General features: G+C 37.9%; 1 protein-coding gene across 1 annotated transcript; it reads left to right on the top strand.

The window, feature by feature from the left end:
* The first annotated feature begins 59 nt into the window (after positions 1–59).
* Positions 60–15,680, top strand: LOC110564293 (NKG2-A/NKG2-B type II integral membrane protein-like). The gene is made up of 8 exons (XM_060383372.1): positions 60–399; positions 1,484–1,741; positions 4,324–4,425; positions 4,915–4,965; positions 5,493–5,644; positions 7,395–7,495; positions 8,023–8,165; positions 14,949–15,680. Exons 2-7 carry the CDS (start codon positions 1,555–1,557, stop codon positions 8,138–8,140), a joined length of 711 nt encoding a protein of 236 aa, XP_060239355.1. The 5' UTR covers positions 60–399; positions 1,484–1,554; the 3' UTR covers positions 8,141–8,165; positions 14,949–15,680.
* Positions 15,681–18,472: the final 2,792 nt, after the last annotated feature.

Genomic DNA, 18,472 nt, shown 5'->3' with positions numbered 1-18,472 from the left:
GACTCTGCTATGCTGCACGGGGAGCAGCTGAGGCACAGTTCAGACAGAGACTCAAACTGGGACTCAAACAGCCAGGATAAATCCAGGCACATGGACACACACTGGAGGACTGTCCCACAGTTCTGTCCTTGTCTGTGGAGGCTTAGTCATCCCCTCGTGTTTCTGTTTCTTTGTCAATGTAATTACGCCTGCAGCTGCAGACGACATGATAAGGTGTGAATTTTAAGTGCTGCAGGTCGTGCTCTGTGGCTCTTTGGAGAGAAACACATCGATTTATCCCAGAAGGAACAGGTTCTTAAAAGGACTCTCACTGAGCGATGACAAACAGCGATAGTGGAAGTCGAAGCTAAAATAGTAATTTCAATAGCTCAGAGCTATCGAAGGCTCCGCATGCCAGAGGTGAGTATAAATTTCCTTATTTATTTATTTTTCACATTTTAGATGAATGCACTGGGCGATTAGTAATTCTCAAAGTTCACATGCAAGTTTTGAAGCCAGAATTAATTCTAGATCCCACTGACTCCAGGACTAATTGAATGAATTGTTAAGTTATGTTGAGTTATTAGGATTATATTTTATGTGACTAAAATGACACTGACTTTCACAGCCTTAGACTCTTTGGGAAAGTTTAAACCATCAACATTCTACTATGAATCATTTTTATCATGTATGGTTTCACATGTTAGCTAATTATTTCTTTAAATAAAATGGGTATTAAAATCACTTTTGAAGTATTTCCAATATCATTTGTTTTATGTCAGGTTTTCTGACATGCCATTTTTTAGCATTTGCAATATGTTTAAATTTTTAGTCATTCCTCTGAACTCAGTTATTTCAAATAAAACAAATGTAAGAACATACAATTTATTTTTAACAAAAATATTAGCTATTAAAAGTAATACGCAAGTTTTATATTCATATATTTGTATCAATCCTCCTAGACTATCCATGTAGAGCACTCGTGGTTGGTTTCAACTTATTACAAAAGTTTAGCATATTGTTGTGTGTGCATGAGCATATCTGCATATATGTAGCAGTGATAATTAAAGAGGAGCTCAAGAATTCGATAGAGTGGAGACCATGGAACAGTTTGGAAGAGAAGAGAGAAGGATGGAAATAATGTGAAATTCTCTAAACAATAAAAAATTTAAATTAAAGAAATGAATTCAACATTGTTTTCTGTTACATTGTTGATATCTTTTATGTACGCATTAAACATTTCATGGTGTTAGTACTATGAAAACTAAATTTAATTTATAAAACATTTCAATTGTTTTGCAAACATCTTTCATCCTCGCTAAGTTATTGTCCTATCAAAGTATTTTATCAAAAGCGGATTATCTTTTTAAAACTTTGTTAGTATTGTTATTTTATCACAGCACACGTACTCATTGAGCAAGAAAAACCAATAACTTTAGATCAAAATTTCCAACTGTGAAATGAGCTCTGATGTTCTAAACTCCACCCCTTTTGGTTTCATCAGAACGTATACCTTTTTGTGAAACACCGCCCGCCGTAACATAGACCCGACCCTACCATCACTCAACTTCAGAGATGATGAACGAAAGAGTCACCTACGCAGAGCTGAATGTGGCAACGAGCTCAAGGAACCAGCAAAGAAAAGCAAGGGGTCCGCGCAGTTCCATTTCAGTGATCGAGCAGGAAATCACCTATGCGGAATTCAGCTTTCACGATGCTTCTCCAGAGCAGCGCCCAGTCTGCAGGGACCGCCACTGCAAAGGTGAGGTACCAAATGGAACCTACCAAATGGGACCTCACTGCAATAGGATGCCAGGAGCATAACGGGGTGTGGGCAGCAGTGAAAATGGCCTCCTTGTGAGGATCAGAGCTCTGAATAGACCCGCGCTTTAAAAAGAAAACTTATTCACTTTATATCCTGTTTGTAGCCTCCTCCCAGTCCTCTTCCCCCTCCCTCCCTTCCTCTTCCACCCCATCCCCCATCCCTAGTCCACTGAAAGGGGGAGGCCTCCTCCTCTATCACCTGACCCTAGTCTATCAAGTCTCATCAGAACTTGCCTGGATCCTCTTCGTCTGTGGCCTGGCAAGGACACCGCACCAGAGGGAGGTGATCAAAGGGCATGCAACAGAATTCATGTCAGAGTCAGCCCCTGCTGTCTTTACTAGGGAATCATTTGGAAACTGAGCTGCCTATGGGCTACATCTGAATCTTCTCCATGCATGGTTGGTGTGTCAGTCTCTGCAGGACCCCCTGGGCCCAGATTTGTTGGCTTTATTGGTCTCCTTGTGGAGCTCCTCTCCTCTCCTGGTCCTTCTATCTCTCTATTCTTCCATAAGACGCCCTGTGCTCTGCCCAAAGTCTGGCTGTGAGTCTCAGTATCTGCTTTGATACCCTGCTGGGTGGAGACTTTCAGCGGACATCTGTGGTAGGCTCCTGTCCTGTCCCCTCTCTTTCACTGCTTCTGGTGCCTATCCTGTTAGCAATTCTGTATGAGAATTAAACATCCTCCCCAGGGTTCTCCTTAGTATTTTGTTATTTTACGCCTGGATTTCAGTATGTTTATCCTATATTATATGGCTAATATCCACTTATAAGTGAGTATATACCATGTGTGTCTTTTTGCTTCTGAGATACCTCACTCAAGATGATCTTTCCTAGTGCCATCCATTTGCCTGCAAATGTCATAATTTCTTTGTTTTTAATAATTAAGTAGTATTTCATTGTGTAAATGTACCACAATTTCTGTATCCATTCTTTGGTTAAGAGACATCTAGGTTGTTTCCAGATTCTGACTATTACATGAAAAGCTGCTATGAACATAGTTGAGCAAATGTCCTTGTTGTATGGTGGAGCATCTTTTGGGTATATGCCCAGGAGTGGTATAGTGGTATAGTAGTGGCTGTGTCTTGAGGTGCATTATTCCCAAATTTTCTGAGAAGGCGTCAGATTGATTTATAAAGTGATTGATTGTACAAGTTTACATTCCCACCAGCAAAGGAAGAGGGTTATCCTTTCTCCACATCCTCTCCAGCATGTGTTGTCTCTTGAGTCTTTGATCTTAGCCATTCTGATGGTTGTGAGTTGGAATTTCAGAGTAGTTTTGATTTGCATTTTCTGATAACTAAGGACATTGAGAATTTCTTTAAATGTTTCTCCACCATTTGATATTCTTCTGTTTAGAATTTTCTGTTTAGCTCTACCCCATTTTTAATCGGATTATTTGGTTTGTTGGTGTTTAATTTCTTGAGTAATCAAGCAAGTAAAAGACTTGTATGAAAAAACCTTCAAGTCTCTAAAGAAAATATTGAAGAAGATATCAGAAAATGGAAAGATCTCCTATGCTCATGGATTGGTAGGATTAACATAGTGAAAATGGCCATCCTACCAAACGCAATCTACAGATTCAATGCAATTGCCAGCAAAATACCAACACAATTGTTTACAGACCTTGAAAGAACAAGTAGCAATTTCATGTGGAAAAACAAAAACCCCAGAATTGTTAAAACAATCCAGTACAATAAGAACTTCTGGAGGTATCTCCATCCCTGATCTCAATCTGTACTATAGAGCAACAGTAATAAAAATTGCATGATACTGGTATAGAAGCAGACTGGTGAATCAATGGAATAGAATTGAAGACCCAGAAATAAACCCACACACCTACGGACATCTGATTTTTGACAAAGATGCCAAAACCATACAATGGAAGCATCTTCAACAAATGGTGCTGGTCTAACTGGATATGTACATGTACAAATAGATCTGTATTTATCACCTTGCACAAAATTAAGGTCCAAGTAGATCAAAGACCTCAACATAAAACCAGATACAGTAAATCTTTCAGAAGAAAACTTGGGGAAAAGCCTTGAACTGATTGGCCCAAGAGACAACTTCCTAATCAGAATACAAACAGCTCAGGCTCTAAGATCAACAATTAATAAATGGGACCTCATGAAACTGAAAAGCTTCTGTAAAGCAAAGGACACTGTCAACAGAATAGCATGACAGTCTATAGACTTGGAAAAAACCTTCACTAACCCTACATTTGACAAAGGGCTAATATCCAGACTATATAAAGAACTCAAGAAATTAAACACCAACCCTTGCTTTTTTAAATTGTGAGCATGGATGACATACTGTTGAAAGAATTTGTGGATAATTTGTGGATCATTCTGTTCACCAAAGGTGAATTGATATTGCCTACAGCAGACTGTGGCATGGAGGAGGGCCTGCAGCCAAAGTTTATCTGTCTGACTCATTGTGTGTAGGTGTGTGTGTGTGTGTGTGTGTGTGTGTGTATAAACGTGTGAACAGCCAGCCTTTGCTTGCATTTCTCTCTACAGGTTTTCCATCTCCTTTAGAAAAACTCATTGCTGGGACCCTGGGCATCATCAGCTTTGCCTTACTAGCTGCTGTGATTGTAATTACTACAGTCACCACACCATGTAAGCATGCTTTTGTTTTTGTTTTTGTTTTTAAGATTATAAAGGACCTTTGAACTTTAATAACTGGAAGTGCCTTTCAAAATCTCTTATCAAGAACTGTAGCTTTTAATTTAAAGTATGTAGTTGGATTAAATGTGGAATCATTATTGTGGTTTTCTTAATATGACTATCAGAGGAATTGTACCACACTTTTCTTTTGATTTTATCAATGATTTCATAACTCAAACACATAATTTGGAACCTTGAAGGTATGAAAACAGTTTTGAAAGTGAGTTTGCCTTGGGTTACACTGTAAAAGATATTAAAATTTAGGCTTTCATTAGAGTTCTTTTCTCCCCAGTTTTTCCCATGTTATCTATTGTTTGGCAATTTAAGCTGTATTCCACAGAATCCTAATTCAAAGTGGTACATCAACTTCAGACTAAGCAACTAAAATTGTTACAAATATTTTGGATGTTAATTTTCATAAGAATTATTTTAACTCTTCAGATACTGAAGCAAAGGCACAGAGCAACTCATCTTTGCCTACAACCAACAAAGGTATACATTGTTTGTCGAAGTTCTGATATTTGTACACATTATAGTTTGTGTCTGACCATGCAAAGATAATTGTAGGTTTCTAGGTAGGAAATAACATAAAAACATGAATGCTATATGCTCATAAATAAACATTAAGAATGTAACCTTTTTGTCCCACAATAATATTCACGCAAAATAACCACACAAAATTTTAATAATGGCTTGATTGTCCTACTGACAAACTCTGATAAGACAGAAATTAGTCACTATTTTAGAACAGAGCTTATTTTCTGTGACAATGAAAACAATCTGTAGGGTGAACACTTATTTATTTGCTTTAGATGCACATATACAAACGGAGCCAGAGAGGTACTCAATTCTTTTGTTGGTTGTGAGCTTACATGTATATTTAATTTTATATTTATTATTCTCTAGGATATATATATGTATATTTATATATATTACATGAATATTTGAAGCTATGAATATATATTAATTTTCATTTTTAAGTTCAAAATGCTTCTAAAGAAACCACAATCTCTCTTTAGCACACCCTTGTGGTTGCTGTCCGGAGGACGGGATATCTTATTCCCACAATTGTTATTACATTGGTGTGGAGAAAAAATCTTGGAATGACAGCTTGGAGTCCTGCATTTATAAAACCTGTGATCTGCTTTATATAAATAGTGAGGAGGAGATGGTAAGAGCTGGAGTGTATCGACCATTACCTCACCTTTCTTTCTGTCAGTGTGATGTCTGTAGAGCCCCTTGATATTCTTATACATGCTTCATTTATTTACAACCCTGTATAATATTTTCATTGTTTTATTTTGCACAGTTTTACTTGTATTTGAGTACTGGTAGTTAATATTCATTTCCAGTTTTTTTTTAATGTTATGGGAAAGCCATTCTTGTACAAGCACATTTAGTCTGAAATTAACTTTGCCACTTAATTTTACCATATAAAACAAATTGGTCAGAAAGTATCCTATTGGTCACATAACTAGGCAGACATTTCTATTTCCGTCATGTCTACTGTCATCAGGTCTCCCTGCACAAAACCGTTTTTCTGATCTGTATTATAGTTAACTCCACATCCCTTTGAGTTTTGTAAGACAAGGTTCAGGCACATGTGTGCACTGTTGCATAGACATCCTGTAACTCAGCAGTTTTCAACCTGTAGGTCACAACCCTTTGGAGGGTAGAGTGGCCCATTCACAGGGGTCACATAAAAGTATGGAAAATGCCAAATATATACATTGTGGTCCATAACAGTAGCAAATTTACAGTTAAGAAGTAGAAACAAAAATAATTTTACAGTTTTGAATCACCTCAGCGTGAGGAATGAATTAAAGGGTCACAGCATTAGGAAGGCTGGGAACCACCACTGTAACTCTTTCATGGATATACAGTAAATCATTGATCCATTTTCCTGCATTGATCTGCATTTTGCTAATTTCACTGCTCTGTTATGTAAAGCAAAACATTCTAAAACAGACTTCATCTGGGGTCTCTGGATGGGAGTGACACAGCCTCAAGGACAGAGGCATCTCACATGGGCTTCTTACTCATGGGATCCCCTACTCCAGTTCTTACCCTGGTGTCCTTCAGTAGGTAGGAGAAGCCATTCACCACATTAGGTGTTTTCAACCTTGCTCAGCACTGCTGACCAGCTTCCCTTACACACAAAGAAAGAGATCTCCCAGCATTCATCTATTGTTGCTTGTGTCCTGGGAGAGAGCTTGCAACATCGTTTCTTTCCATTGGACCGAGAAAACTGGATTTCTTGCAACTCTGGAGTCCCTCATCTTCAGGTGTCAAGCCCTTTCACTTTTTTGTTTCAAACCTTCAGCATTCCTTGGTTTTGTCTTTTATTGTTACTTTCCAAGTTGCCCTTGTAGTTATCACAGTAGCCAAAAGAAATATTGATGCTACCTTGTCAGTAATCTACCCCTACAGTGATAAACAACAGTAGGTCTCAGCTGCTTAATGATAATATAGTAGACAGAAAAGAGCATCTTTGTCTACTACATCGCTCATTTCTTCAAGAGCAAAACATGAACTTCCTTCTAAAACTGAACTTTGATGAAGAGTAGAAAAGTTGATTTGAGTACAACATTGAGAAAATTTCATGCACAGTTTCTGGAAATTTGTTTGAATCCCTGCTATGCTTGTGTTGTTAACATGAGTGTCTACTAACTTACATAAATCAATCACCAAATTCTGTACTAATATAAAAAAAAGACCACTTCCAACTATGAACATTCAACAGTTAATTCCAGATCAAAATTACACGCATATGTAAGTGTTTGATAATGTAAAAAGTGTTGCTGGCACTAATAAGTTGATTTGTGTTGGACAATAACCACACTATGACAGATTACAGTAATGTGTTTTAAAAATAAAAAAAAAGCCTTCCTGCTGAAGAAAATTTCTTGTTTCTCTGGCAGGACTTTCTGAAATCCCTCTCAGTGGTCTCATGGGTTGGAGTCTTTCGAAAGAGCAGGAGTCAACCCTGGGTTTCGAAAAATGACTCAACTTTCAAACCAAAGTAAGTTTTCTTTCTATTATTATTATTATTATTATTATTATTATTATTGGTTTCTTTGAGGCAGGGTTTCTCTGTGGAGTCTTGGCTGTCCTGGACTCGATTTGTAGGCCAGGCTGGCCTTGCACTCCCAGAGCGCTGGTATCAAAGGTGTGCACCACCTCACCCAGCTACTAAGTTTTCATTAATGACTCAATAAACAAGAAAGAAGAAAAGAAACCCTCAGAAGAACGGTGTCAATAAAAGAAGCTGAGTTATAGACAGACAGAATGATGCTGACCTTCATGACCTGCTCATGTGAATCTGGAGAATGGGCAGCTTGGCTTTCATAACAATCAGTTCTTACCACACTATTAATAAAGACGTCATTGCCCATCATTGCCTTTGATGAGATCCTTTTCTGCACTGGCTTATAGTAGTCATTCATTTGGTAGATATATGTGTGTGTATGCTATATATATGCATATATAACATATACGTGTTATACACACACACACACACATATGAATTTTGTGGATCTGCCATTGCAGGCTAGCAGACTTCTCCCATGATGAACATAACTGTGCCATGCTGTCAACTTCTGGTCTCACAGCAGAGAACTGCGCAGCTTTACACTCATATCTTTGTAAGTGTAAGCCCACCAGCTGAGACACCTGCACGGGGAGTCTGCCAGGTAAGGTCAGAGTTCATAACCTGAATAGAATTGTGAGCGTGTACATTTTAAAGCAAATTATATTATTTGTCCTAATAACAACTTTCTTTCAAAAGCAATCATTGACATATAGTAAGCACACAAAAAGTACAAATACCACCTTTGTATCTGATTTGCTCAAGATAGTCTTTGTAATATTACATTTTATCAGATTACACATGTCCAGAAGGCTTTTTTCAGAAGTGCTGTTACTTTTCAAACTTACCATTCAATGCACTGTATTAGGATTTTGTTGTATTGCCAGTTGTATTTAAATTCAGCTTCTTTATTACATTTAGGTCATTCATTTTTACCTACATTTTCATGTATATATGTGTGTGTGTGTAGGCAAATGTGTTCTAAGATCTTTTTGTCTCATAGACATATTGAAATGTTTGCTTAATAAAGTTTCAATATTTAATGTTTGTAAAATTTATATAGAAAAGTTTGTTTTTAAATATGAACATAAAATGTTTATGCCTTAATTCTTTTTCAAGTTTCTTTAATCAATTTTATGCATCTTTTGTTTCTTCTTTTTGTTTTATGTTCAAGTTAGTAGTTTGTTTAGCCTCCTCCCTCATCTCCTGCTACTCCCATCCTCCCTCCATCTTTTTTGTTTTAAATTCTCTTTCACATTTTATTTTTTGTCTTCTTTTGTTAGTGTTTGTGTGTGTGTGTGTGTGTGTGTGTGTGTGTGTGTGTGTGTGTGTGCATGCGCACGCACACTCACATACCATGGAGCATGTACAGAACTTACAGAAGCTGTTTTTCTACTACCATGTAGGATTGAGAATTTAAACTCAGCTTGGCATGTTTGACGGCAAACATCCCACAATCCTTTGGGATTTTTTTGTTTGTTTGCTTTTTTGTTTTGGTTTGGTTTTTTGAGACAATAACTCCCTGTATACAGACTGACCTCAAATTGCCAGCAACCATCTGTCTCTCGAGAGCAGAGTTTTACAGGCATTTGTTCCTGAGGTGGGCTTTCTTCTATCTTTTCAGTGAAACTGACTTGTGTCCTCATTGACCGTCTCTGTTGGAATTTTGTTCTTTATCATAATTTTGAACAGTTTATTGTTTTCTACTTTTTGCTTCAGTCATTGTGAACTTCAACTTGTTTGGATTTTCTGATTTTAATTTCTTTTTTTAATTTTTATTAATTTTACTTTATTCACTTTTCTGTCATATGGCCTTTGAAGATATCAGTTATCCATAAGGAAAAATTTTCTGTATTTTCCATACAATTCATAATTGAAAAGAGCTTTAATGATAATTTATTTTTCCTATCATTACTTAAATTCTGGCTATTAAGAACAAAGCTACTACGAACATGGTTGAGCAAATGTCCTTGTATACTTGACCATATTTTGGATATATGCCTAGGAGTGGTATAGTTGGATCTTGAGGAAGCGCTATTTCTAATTGACTGAGAAAGTGCCAGATTGATTTCCAAAGTGGTTATACAGGTTAAGTTCCCACCAGCAAAGGAGGAAATTTCCCTTTCTCCACAGCCTATCCAACATGTGTTGTCATTTGAATTTTTTTTTAACTTAGTCATTTCTGGTGGGTGTAAGGTGATTTTTAATGATGTTGACATGTGACTTTGGATATGGCTAGTAAGACAGAAAAACTTATTTAACATTTCATGAATAGCTACAGTTTTAATGCCTTGTGCAAGTGTGGCTCATCGCAACCATTTCTAATTACATGCTTAGCAATATTCGTGTGTTTCTGTGAAACTTTCCCTTGTTTTTCTAAGAGCCTTCTGTGCTCACAGAAGTAAGTGAGAACCTGTGTTGTTTCCATAACTTCACAGATTCCTCTGTTGACTGAGGTATGATACAGACATATCTAGGTCCCATTTCAGATTAAACTCCTGTATTCTAATTCTATGTTTTATTATTATTTATCCCCTTATTTTTAAGTGCACAACAACTAATGAAATATTATTAGTGGTTTTAATGATAATTTTGTCATTACTAATATCTCCGTTAATTTTTTGGTCATCTTATGATAGTACACTATTGGTTCATTTTGTTTTGTTACTTTGATCTTTCTTTAAGCTTATGTTGAAGGTTTCTTATTAATGAAAAAGTTGAACTACAAACCCATATTATTTAAGGTAAATATTATGTAGCTTATATTTAATGTATTATTAGATTTTTAAAATATTATTTATAACTTGCTTTCACAAGGACAAAATATATCAGGGCACAGGGCTCCTCTATGCAACTGTTTCTCCAACCAAGGACCATGTATGGATATAACCTAGAACCCCTGCTCCAATGTAGCCCATGGCAGCTCAGTATTCAAGTGGATACCCTAGTAATGGGAACAGGGACTATTTCTGACATGAACTCAATGATTGGCTTCTTTATGTACCCTCCACCCCTGAAAGGAGGAACAGCCTTGCTAGGCCACAGAGGAGGCCATTGCAGCCAGTCTTGAAGATACATTATAAGTTAGGGTCAGATGGAAGGGGAGGAGCACCTCTCCTAGCAGTTGTCTTGGAAAGGGACAGGGAGGAGATGAGGGAGGGAGGGTGGGATTGGGAGGGAATGAGGGAGGGGGCGATGGCTGGGATACAAAGTAAATAACCTGTGATTAATATTGAAAAAAATAAAAACAAAAAAGTTTAATTAACTAATTTTCAACACTTTTATCCTGTAAACTACAGGATAAAGTTTTTTGTATCTTTTTGTATTTTTGCTTTTTGTATCCTTGTATTTTCATAGTATTTGCATTGATCACATTCTATTACATGAATTTGTTAATTTAACTTCAATTTGTTAATTTAACTTTAAACATTATTTATGTCTCACATTTTACAGTATAATTCATTACTCATTAAAATCCAATAAATCACTGGCTTCCATGGGCTACCTCTGTGCAGGGGTTCTAAGTTATCTCCATGATTGGTCCTTGGTTGGAGTTATCAGTCTCAGAAAAGACCCCTGTGCTCAGATTTTTTGGTTCTTTTGCTCTCCCTGTAGAGCTCCAGTCCTCTCCAGGTCTTTCTATCTTGGGTTCACTAGTAATGGGAACAGGGACTGTCTCTGACATGAACTCAGTGCTGGTTCTGTGATCACCTCCCACTGGGGAGCAGGCAGCCTTACCAGGCCACAGAGGAAAACAATGCAGAAAGTCCTGATGAGACCTGATAGGGTAGGGTCAGATGGAAGGGGAGGAGGACCTCCCCTATCAGTGGACTGGGGAAAGGGCAAAGGAAAAAGGGAAGGGAGAGGGAGAACAGGATTGGGAGGGGCAAGGGAGGGTGATACAGCTGGGATTCAAAGTGAATAAATGGTAATGAATTTTAAAAATAAAAAACTTTTATTTTTATTATATTATATTTTATTATATATTTTTTATTATATTAAAAAAATCCAAGAAATCAGTAAATTCACAAAAGTTCTGACAACCTTCAACTTTTACTCACTGTCTATTCTATTATTTTCTTTCAGAAATGCTACAGTGTACTTCCTGATACTAATGAACTTTTAAATTTGATACTTTGTTGCCATTATTTCACCCACTCAGTATCTATTTAAGAAATCTCCAATAATTCCTTCTACCCTTCTTTTTTGCATGCCCAAGGCTCTCATCTACAGGAAGTGTTTACCTTTAGGAGAACTTCAAGTGTTTCCTTTAGTCACAATCAACTGGTGACTGCCTACTTTGGCTGATTCCTGAGAAATGAATTAACTTTGCACCATAGTTTAAAAAACAAAACATTGACTTCTTTTTTACTTCCAAGTTAGTCATCTTTGTGTCAACATTCCTTCAATAAGATACCAAAGGACAGTTATTTTCATAGTACTTTCCATACAGATGGGTAATTTGGAAAACGCAATTATCCTTTTCAAAAAATAAATTTTCCTATATTTAAAAGATAAATTCTAGCTATTTTGTTATATTAAATCACTTTACTTTGTTTTCAAAGTTTTATTACATCATTGTCTGAATGTGGATTTCATAGTTACATCCCAAAAATGTAAAAGCCCACATTATTGTATATAATAAAAATATGTTCTATATGTCATATGTAGGATTACATAATTTAAAACTTCAAGTCAATGCCTACAGCAGTGATAGATACAGCTACATCAAATATGAAAAACTAACATAAATGAATAGAACGTGATTACACTATTTGAGAGCTTTAAATCTTAAGTGTACTAATATGTAAACAAAATAAATTTAGTTCATTGAACATGCATAGAGGACATACACGAAGCATTTGAAAATAAGGCTTGGTAAAAATCAAAACACAGTTAATAGCAATATAGGTAGACCATTAGGCAAGACATGTAGGTCCATGTTCTCACGGATAAATACTAGGAGCACCTGGAATGTTAAAAACGCAATGTTGTCTCTTCAAAGAGAAAGATGTATAACTTGTTTTCTACCCAGAAAGCTGGAAGTGGAGGTGGTTAATTGCCTGGTTCCTTTTGCACTGGATGTCTGGCTGAAGCCATACAGTATTCCCCCCAGATCTTCACCTTGAGTCTATTGTTTTCGTTAATCCATTTCTATTTGATGTCACTTTGTACTTTACGGAGTTTAGATATGGTCATCTCTTAGGCTTTGTTGTGTACAAAGGCTTAATTTTCATCAGAAAACTTTTATCCAAGTTGTGCTGTGCATAAATATGTCTAAAATAAACTACTTGAGGTCAGAGTCTTAAAGTTTGAATCAGCGCTGGCTAATTTCCATTGTTACCCTCTGATCATTACCCTGCTGGCCGTGGTGGTAGCAGAGAACCATACAATTCATGATTCAATTCGTGATAGTGACATTCTGAGAAATGTATCTTACATAGTCTCATGTAATGAGGCCAACTGTAATAGGCCGACTGCCGCAGCTGTACTGTCTTCAGCTACATAAAATTGTGGGGCCATAGTTAAAAGTGATTCACTGCTGACCAGAATAATTTCATTGCTGTTGGTTTGTTTTGTCTGTTGGATTGCTGGAAATGTTCCCACATACTGGTCAAGTACTGTATGACACTGAGCCACATTCTTAGCCACAGAATTATGTAGCCAATGACCGTACAAGTCATACTGATGGCTCTAGAGACCTAAGTTCTATTTCTGTAGACTTTAGGAAATAAAAACTTAGATTTCTTTGAGCTCAGTCTTCCAGACATTTCATGGCCATGTACATCCCTGAAGAGACAGTTAACAAACTCCCCTTTGGTCAATTTTGGAGAAGGATCCATGTAATGCTCAGAAGAAAGGATGTTCTTTTCTGTTTGGGTGAAATGTTCTGAAGGTATCTGTTAGGTCCATTTGATTCATGACATCAGTTGGTTTCATTATTTCTGTTTAGTTTCTGTCTTGTTGACTATCAATTAGTGGGAAGAGGGTGTTGAAGTCTCCTGCTATTAATGTATGGGATTCAGTGTGCGATTTAAGCTTTAGGAATGTTTCTTTTATGAATTTGGGTGCTCTTGCATTTGGGGCATAGATGTTCAGAATTGAGATGTCATCTTGGTGTATTTTTTCTTTTGATGAGTCTGTAGTGCCCTTCCCCATCTCTTTTAATAACTTTTGCTTGATAGTGTATTTTATTAGATATTAAAATAGCTACTCCTGCTTGTTTCTTGGCTCCATTTGCTTGTAATATCTTTTCTTCCAGTCCTTTACTCTGAGGTAATATCTATTTTTGTTGCTCAGGTGTGTTTCTTGTATGTAGTAGAATGATGGATCCTGGTTTTGTCATAGAATATCTTGTTTTCTCCATCTATGTTGATTCAAAGTTTTGCTGGGTACAGTATTCTGAGCTGGCATCTGTGGTCTCTTAGGGCCTGCAGGATATTTGTCCAGGCCCTTCTGGCTTTTAAAGTCTCTGTTGAGAAGTCTGGTGTAATTCTTATAGGTCTGCCTTTATATGTTACTTGTCCCTTATCCTTTGCGGTTTTTAATATTTTTTCTTTGCTCTGTATATTTAGTGTTTTTATGATGTGGTGGGAGGATTTTCTATTTGGTGTTCTGTAGGCTTCTTGTACATTTATAGGCACCTGTTTCTTTAGGTTAGGGAAATTTTCTTCTTTGATTTTGTTGAAGATATTTTCTGGGCCTTGGAGTTGGGAATCTTCACCTTCTTCTCTTCCTATTATTCTTAGGTTTGGTCTCTTTATGGTGTCCCAAATTTCCTGGATGTTTTGTTTTAGAAACTTTTTTAGATTTAGCATATTCTTTGACTGATGTAGATTTCTTTTACTGTATCTTCTATGCTTGAGGTTCTCTCTTCCATCTCTTTTATTGTGTTGGTGTTGCTTTCATCTGTAGTTCCTGTTCTCATACCTAGGTTTTCCATTTCTAGGATTGCCTCAAACTATATTTTCTTTATCACAGTTGTTTTCTTTTTCAGGATTTAAACAGTTTTATTCAACTCCTTCTCTTGTTTGCTTGTGTTTTTCTGTTTATCTTTAAGGGATTTTTTTCATTTTCTTCCCCTGTTTGTTTGTATTTTCTTGTATTTCTTTGAGGGATTTATTTATTTTCTGTTTAAAGGCCTCTGCTAGCTTTACAAGATTAGATTTAAGTTCCTTTTCCTGAGCTTCAGGTGTCTTAGGATATCCAGGTTTTGTTGTAGCAGGATAGTTGGGTTCTGATGACCCTGGGTTTTGTTGTCTGTATTATTATGTTGTCCTCCAGACAAACGGTTGTCCCTAATGCTGACAGGCTTGAAGGACCCTGGTAGTCACTGATGGCTGTCACCTTTGATAGTTGCTGATGTCTGCCTTCTCTCTATTGACAGTCTCCAATCGTTGCTGTCCCTGGGACCCCAAGCAGAGCTGGCTGCCCAGGAGTTGGTGTGTGGAGTTCACAGAATAGACCACACCTCCGCTGTCCATCTCCAATCGCTGCTGTCCCTGAGACCACAGGCTAAGCTGGCATTTTGGTTTTGCCATACGGAGGTCACAGAACAGACCTCACCTCAGCTGTTGGTGTTCAATGGCTACAGTCCCTGAGACTAGAGGCTGAGCTGGTGCCCAGAAACACTCCTTCACTTTTTTTGTTTTAGGGACAGACCTTACATAGTTTCATTCCTGGAACCAGCATGAATCTCTATAGACCAGGCCATCACTGAGTTTGAGGCACTCCTCAGAATGCTCAGAGACTGTATTTATTACCTCAGTTTCCCAAGTAACTTGGATTATAAATCTAAACCACTAGGCCAGACGTCCTGGTTACTTTTTCATTGTAAACCTGACACAACCCGGGAAGAAGTATCAACTGAGGAATTGCCTCTATCAGATTGACTCTCTAGTCACTATTGTGAGAGGCTATCCTGAGTGATGACTGATGTGGGATGGCCCATCCCTTTGTCTATGGCATCATTTCTAGCCACATTGTCATGGGCCGTATAAGAAAGCTTGAAATGGAAGCGGTGTTCATTCTGGCTTTCTGTTTCAGTTCCTGCCCTAGCTTCCCTCAGTCATGGATATGACCTGAAAGTATGTCTTGAAATAAATCCTTTCCCTCCTGAGTTGCTTTGGGTCAAAATGTCTTCTGTTTCACATTTTTTTATTTACTTTTTTGTACTATATTCATCTTATTGCCCTCTCCCTCCTCTCCCCCAGGTTCCACCTTCCCTCCCATTTCCCCCCATCCCTCTCCCCTGGTCCACAGAAAGGGGGAGCCCTCTTCCCCTACCATCTGTCTCTAGCCTATCAAGTCTCATCAGAACTTGCCTGGATCCTCTTCCTCTGTGGTCTGACAAGGCTGCCCCACCAGGAGGAAGTGAGGAAGTGATCAAAGAGTGGGCAACAGAGCCCATGTCAGAGAAAACCCTTGTTCCCTTTACTAGGGAACCCACATGGAGAGCTGCCTAGGGGCTACATCTGAGCAAGGCATCTTCTCTATGAGTGGTTGGGGCATCAGTCTCTGCAGACCCCACTGGGCCCAGATTTGTTGTCTTTGTCGGTCTCCTTGTGACGCTCCTGTCCCCTCCAGGTCTCTCTATCCCACCACTCTTCAATAAGACTCCCTGTGCTCTGCGCAAAATTTGGCTGTGAGTCTCTTTCTGCTTCTAACCCCTGCTGGGTGGAGTCTTTCAGGAGACATCTATGGTAGGCTTCCATCCTGGTCAAAATGTTTTATCACAGAAACAAAAAAGCCAACCAGAATGCCAGGCTTTCATGCTTTCCTTTAATTTTTTGCCAATCTATTGTACTTCATGGTCTGAATTATCAATTTATATTAAACCCACACATCTATTGAAACATGCTCATTTTTACAGTGAGGTACAATTCAGAGGTCTGTGGAAATCTGAACTAGATTTTTGGATCCAGCTGCAACATAGTGTTCACCTCATATCTCACCCAGCTGGATGGTCCTAGGCTTCCCATCCTATATAAGCTTATGGGAAACTTACTACATTAAGCTTTAAGCCCATTTACCTAAAGCATAATCCCTGACATCTCCTGCTACACTCCAGTCCAGTGACTACACAAGAAGTAGCCTGACTGGAATTACACCCTCAAAGTGCTCCCAGCACCTTGAAGGAAGTGAAAAGAATTGCCATGATTCAAATAAGATACGTATTCACCTTTCTGTGTGTGTCAGAGGACACGCATGGCAATGGTGACTTGAAATTGGAAACTGGTTCATTATAATTCATTTCACATTTAATAGTCCAACATCTAAATTGGGTATGGTAAATATATTACTGATGTGCTGCTAAAATCTCTATCATTTTTGAAACACACATTTACTGAAAATGCAAACCCATTCTAAAAAGAGAATTAGATTTGTGGTTGAGGCATTTTGGAATGAGTTTATCTTTTCTATTCTGCATACATGTAACCACCCCATGAACAGCTATGTCCTTGACTTTCTTATGGCTTCCATTTCTCCCTGCAGATTTCTTGTTCCCATCAGATGAACTTGAGACTAGAATACAAAGGATCATCTACTCCCTCTAAACATCCCATTTGGCAGTGACAAACAAAATTGTTGCTGCCTGTAAGAATGATTTTTGGATGAGTATAGGGGAATTTTTCACTCTGATGGCAGGAAGCCTCTGTACATATTTCTCTGTATGTAGTCATGAGACACTTAACATATTTTTATTTATGTGTTCTTGTAAATAGAAATCTGTCAAATGTTTATTCTGAATTTATCAAAACTGCAATAACAAAATTATTTCATCTCTATATGTTGTAATTTTGTAATTCAGTAACATGCTTCTAGAGACTTAAAAAAAAACATATCTAAGAAACCTCCAATGTAAACACGCAAACAAACCAGGCTATTGCCAAGGCTATTATTGGTGGCTTTCTGCAAACTGAGGGTGAGGCCTTGTTGCTGAAGACAACACCTACACAATTCATTGAACACAGAGAAGTTTAGTTGGTACCTAAGTAAAGATTGTACCTTGCCAGGCTGCAGAGGAAGTCTCTGCAGCCAGTCCTGATGAGACCTGATAGGCTAGGGTCAGATAGGGAAGGAGGACTTCCCCTATCAGTGGACTAGGGGAAGGCCATGAGAGGAGAAAAGGAAGGGAGGGTGGGATTGGGAGGAGGTGAGGGAGGGGGTTACAGCAGGGATACAAAGTAAATAAATTTAAATAAATAATAAATACAGAGACTGTGGCAGCACGCACAGGGCCTGCATGGGCCTGAACCAGATGGACTCCTAGAACTGGAAGGTGAAATAAACACTTCCCCATTTCTAACCCAGAAGCTCTCTCCAATTGATAGACACTTGCAAGTAAAATTAATTTTCTCAAAGGGAGTCACATTGAGGAAAAAAACTCACGCTGAAAGGTAGGCTCTAGGTCCAGGCCCAACTATAGATGGCCAACTCAAAACTAACTCTTTAGCATCTTTGGAGGTTCTTTGTCTCCAATGTTGTCAGTCTTTGTTTTTGTTTTGTTTTTTTAACTTACAGATCCTTCACGTATGTATTTTGGCTTCCGGTTTTAAACTTTATTTAAAATTCCTGTGTGTGAATGTGTATGTCTCTGTGTCGGTATGCATTTCTTGTGCTTTTTGATTGACACTTTTTTTTCTGCCTGTTGTTTTGTCCCATTGTGAGTTGTTTTGTTTTGATTTATATTATTTTATTGATATTCCTTTGATCCCCAATTGTTTTCTAACGGGAGACGAACAGAGCATAGAGACAGATGAGAGGTGAGAGGTGGAGAAACTGGAAGGTGTCGGAAAGGGGAAACTAATCAGAATATATTATATGAAAGCATCTTTTTCAATGAACGAGAAAAAAAATCTAAGAACTTCTTGTAAAGGGAAAGCTTGGTCATTGTGGTTAGTCCTTTCT

Source organism: Meriones unguiculatus, chromosome 5 (genome assembly GCF_030254825.1).
Source record: "Meriones unguiculatus strain TT.TT164.6M chromosome 5, Bangor_MerUng_6.1, whole genome shotgun sequence".
Lineage (NCBI taxonomy): Eukaryota > Metazoa > Chordata > Mammalia > Rodentia > Muridae > Meriones > Meriones unguiculatus.
The sequence above is the reverse complement of the archived record's forward strand: the minus strand, read 5'-3'. Positions and strand labels throughout refer to the sequence as shown.

What these genes read in the sequence shown, in the direction of transcription:
- LOC110564293 (XM_060383372.1), top strand. Translation starts at nt 1,555, where the DNA reads ATGATGAACGAAAGAGTCACCTACGCAGAGCTGAATGTGGCAACGAGC. An exon ending in TACTACAGTCACCACACCAT is followed by an intron (nt 4,426 to 4,914) that starts GTAAGCATGCTT and finishes TTAACTCTTCAG; the next exon opens with ATACTGAAGCAAAGGCACAG. An exon ending in TTTGCCTACAACCAACAAAG is followed by an intron (nt 4,966 to 5,492) that starts GTATACATTGTT and finishes ATCTCTCTTTAG; the next exon opens with CACACCCTTGTGGTTGCTGT.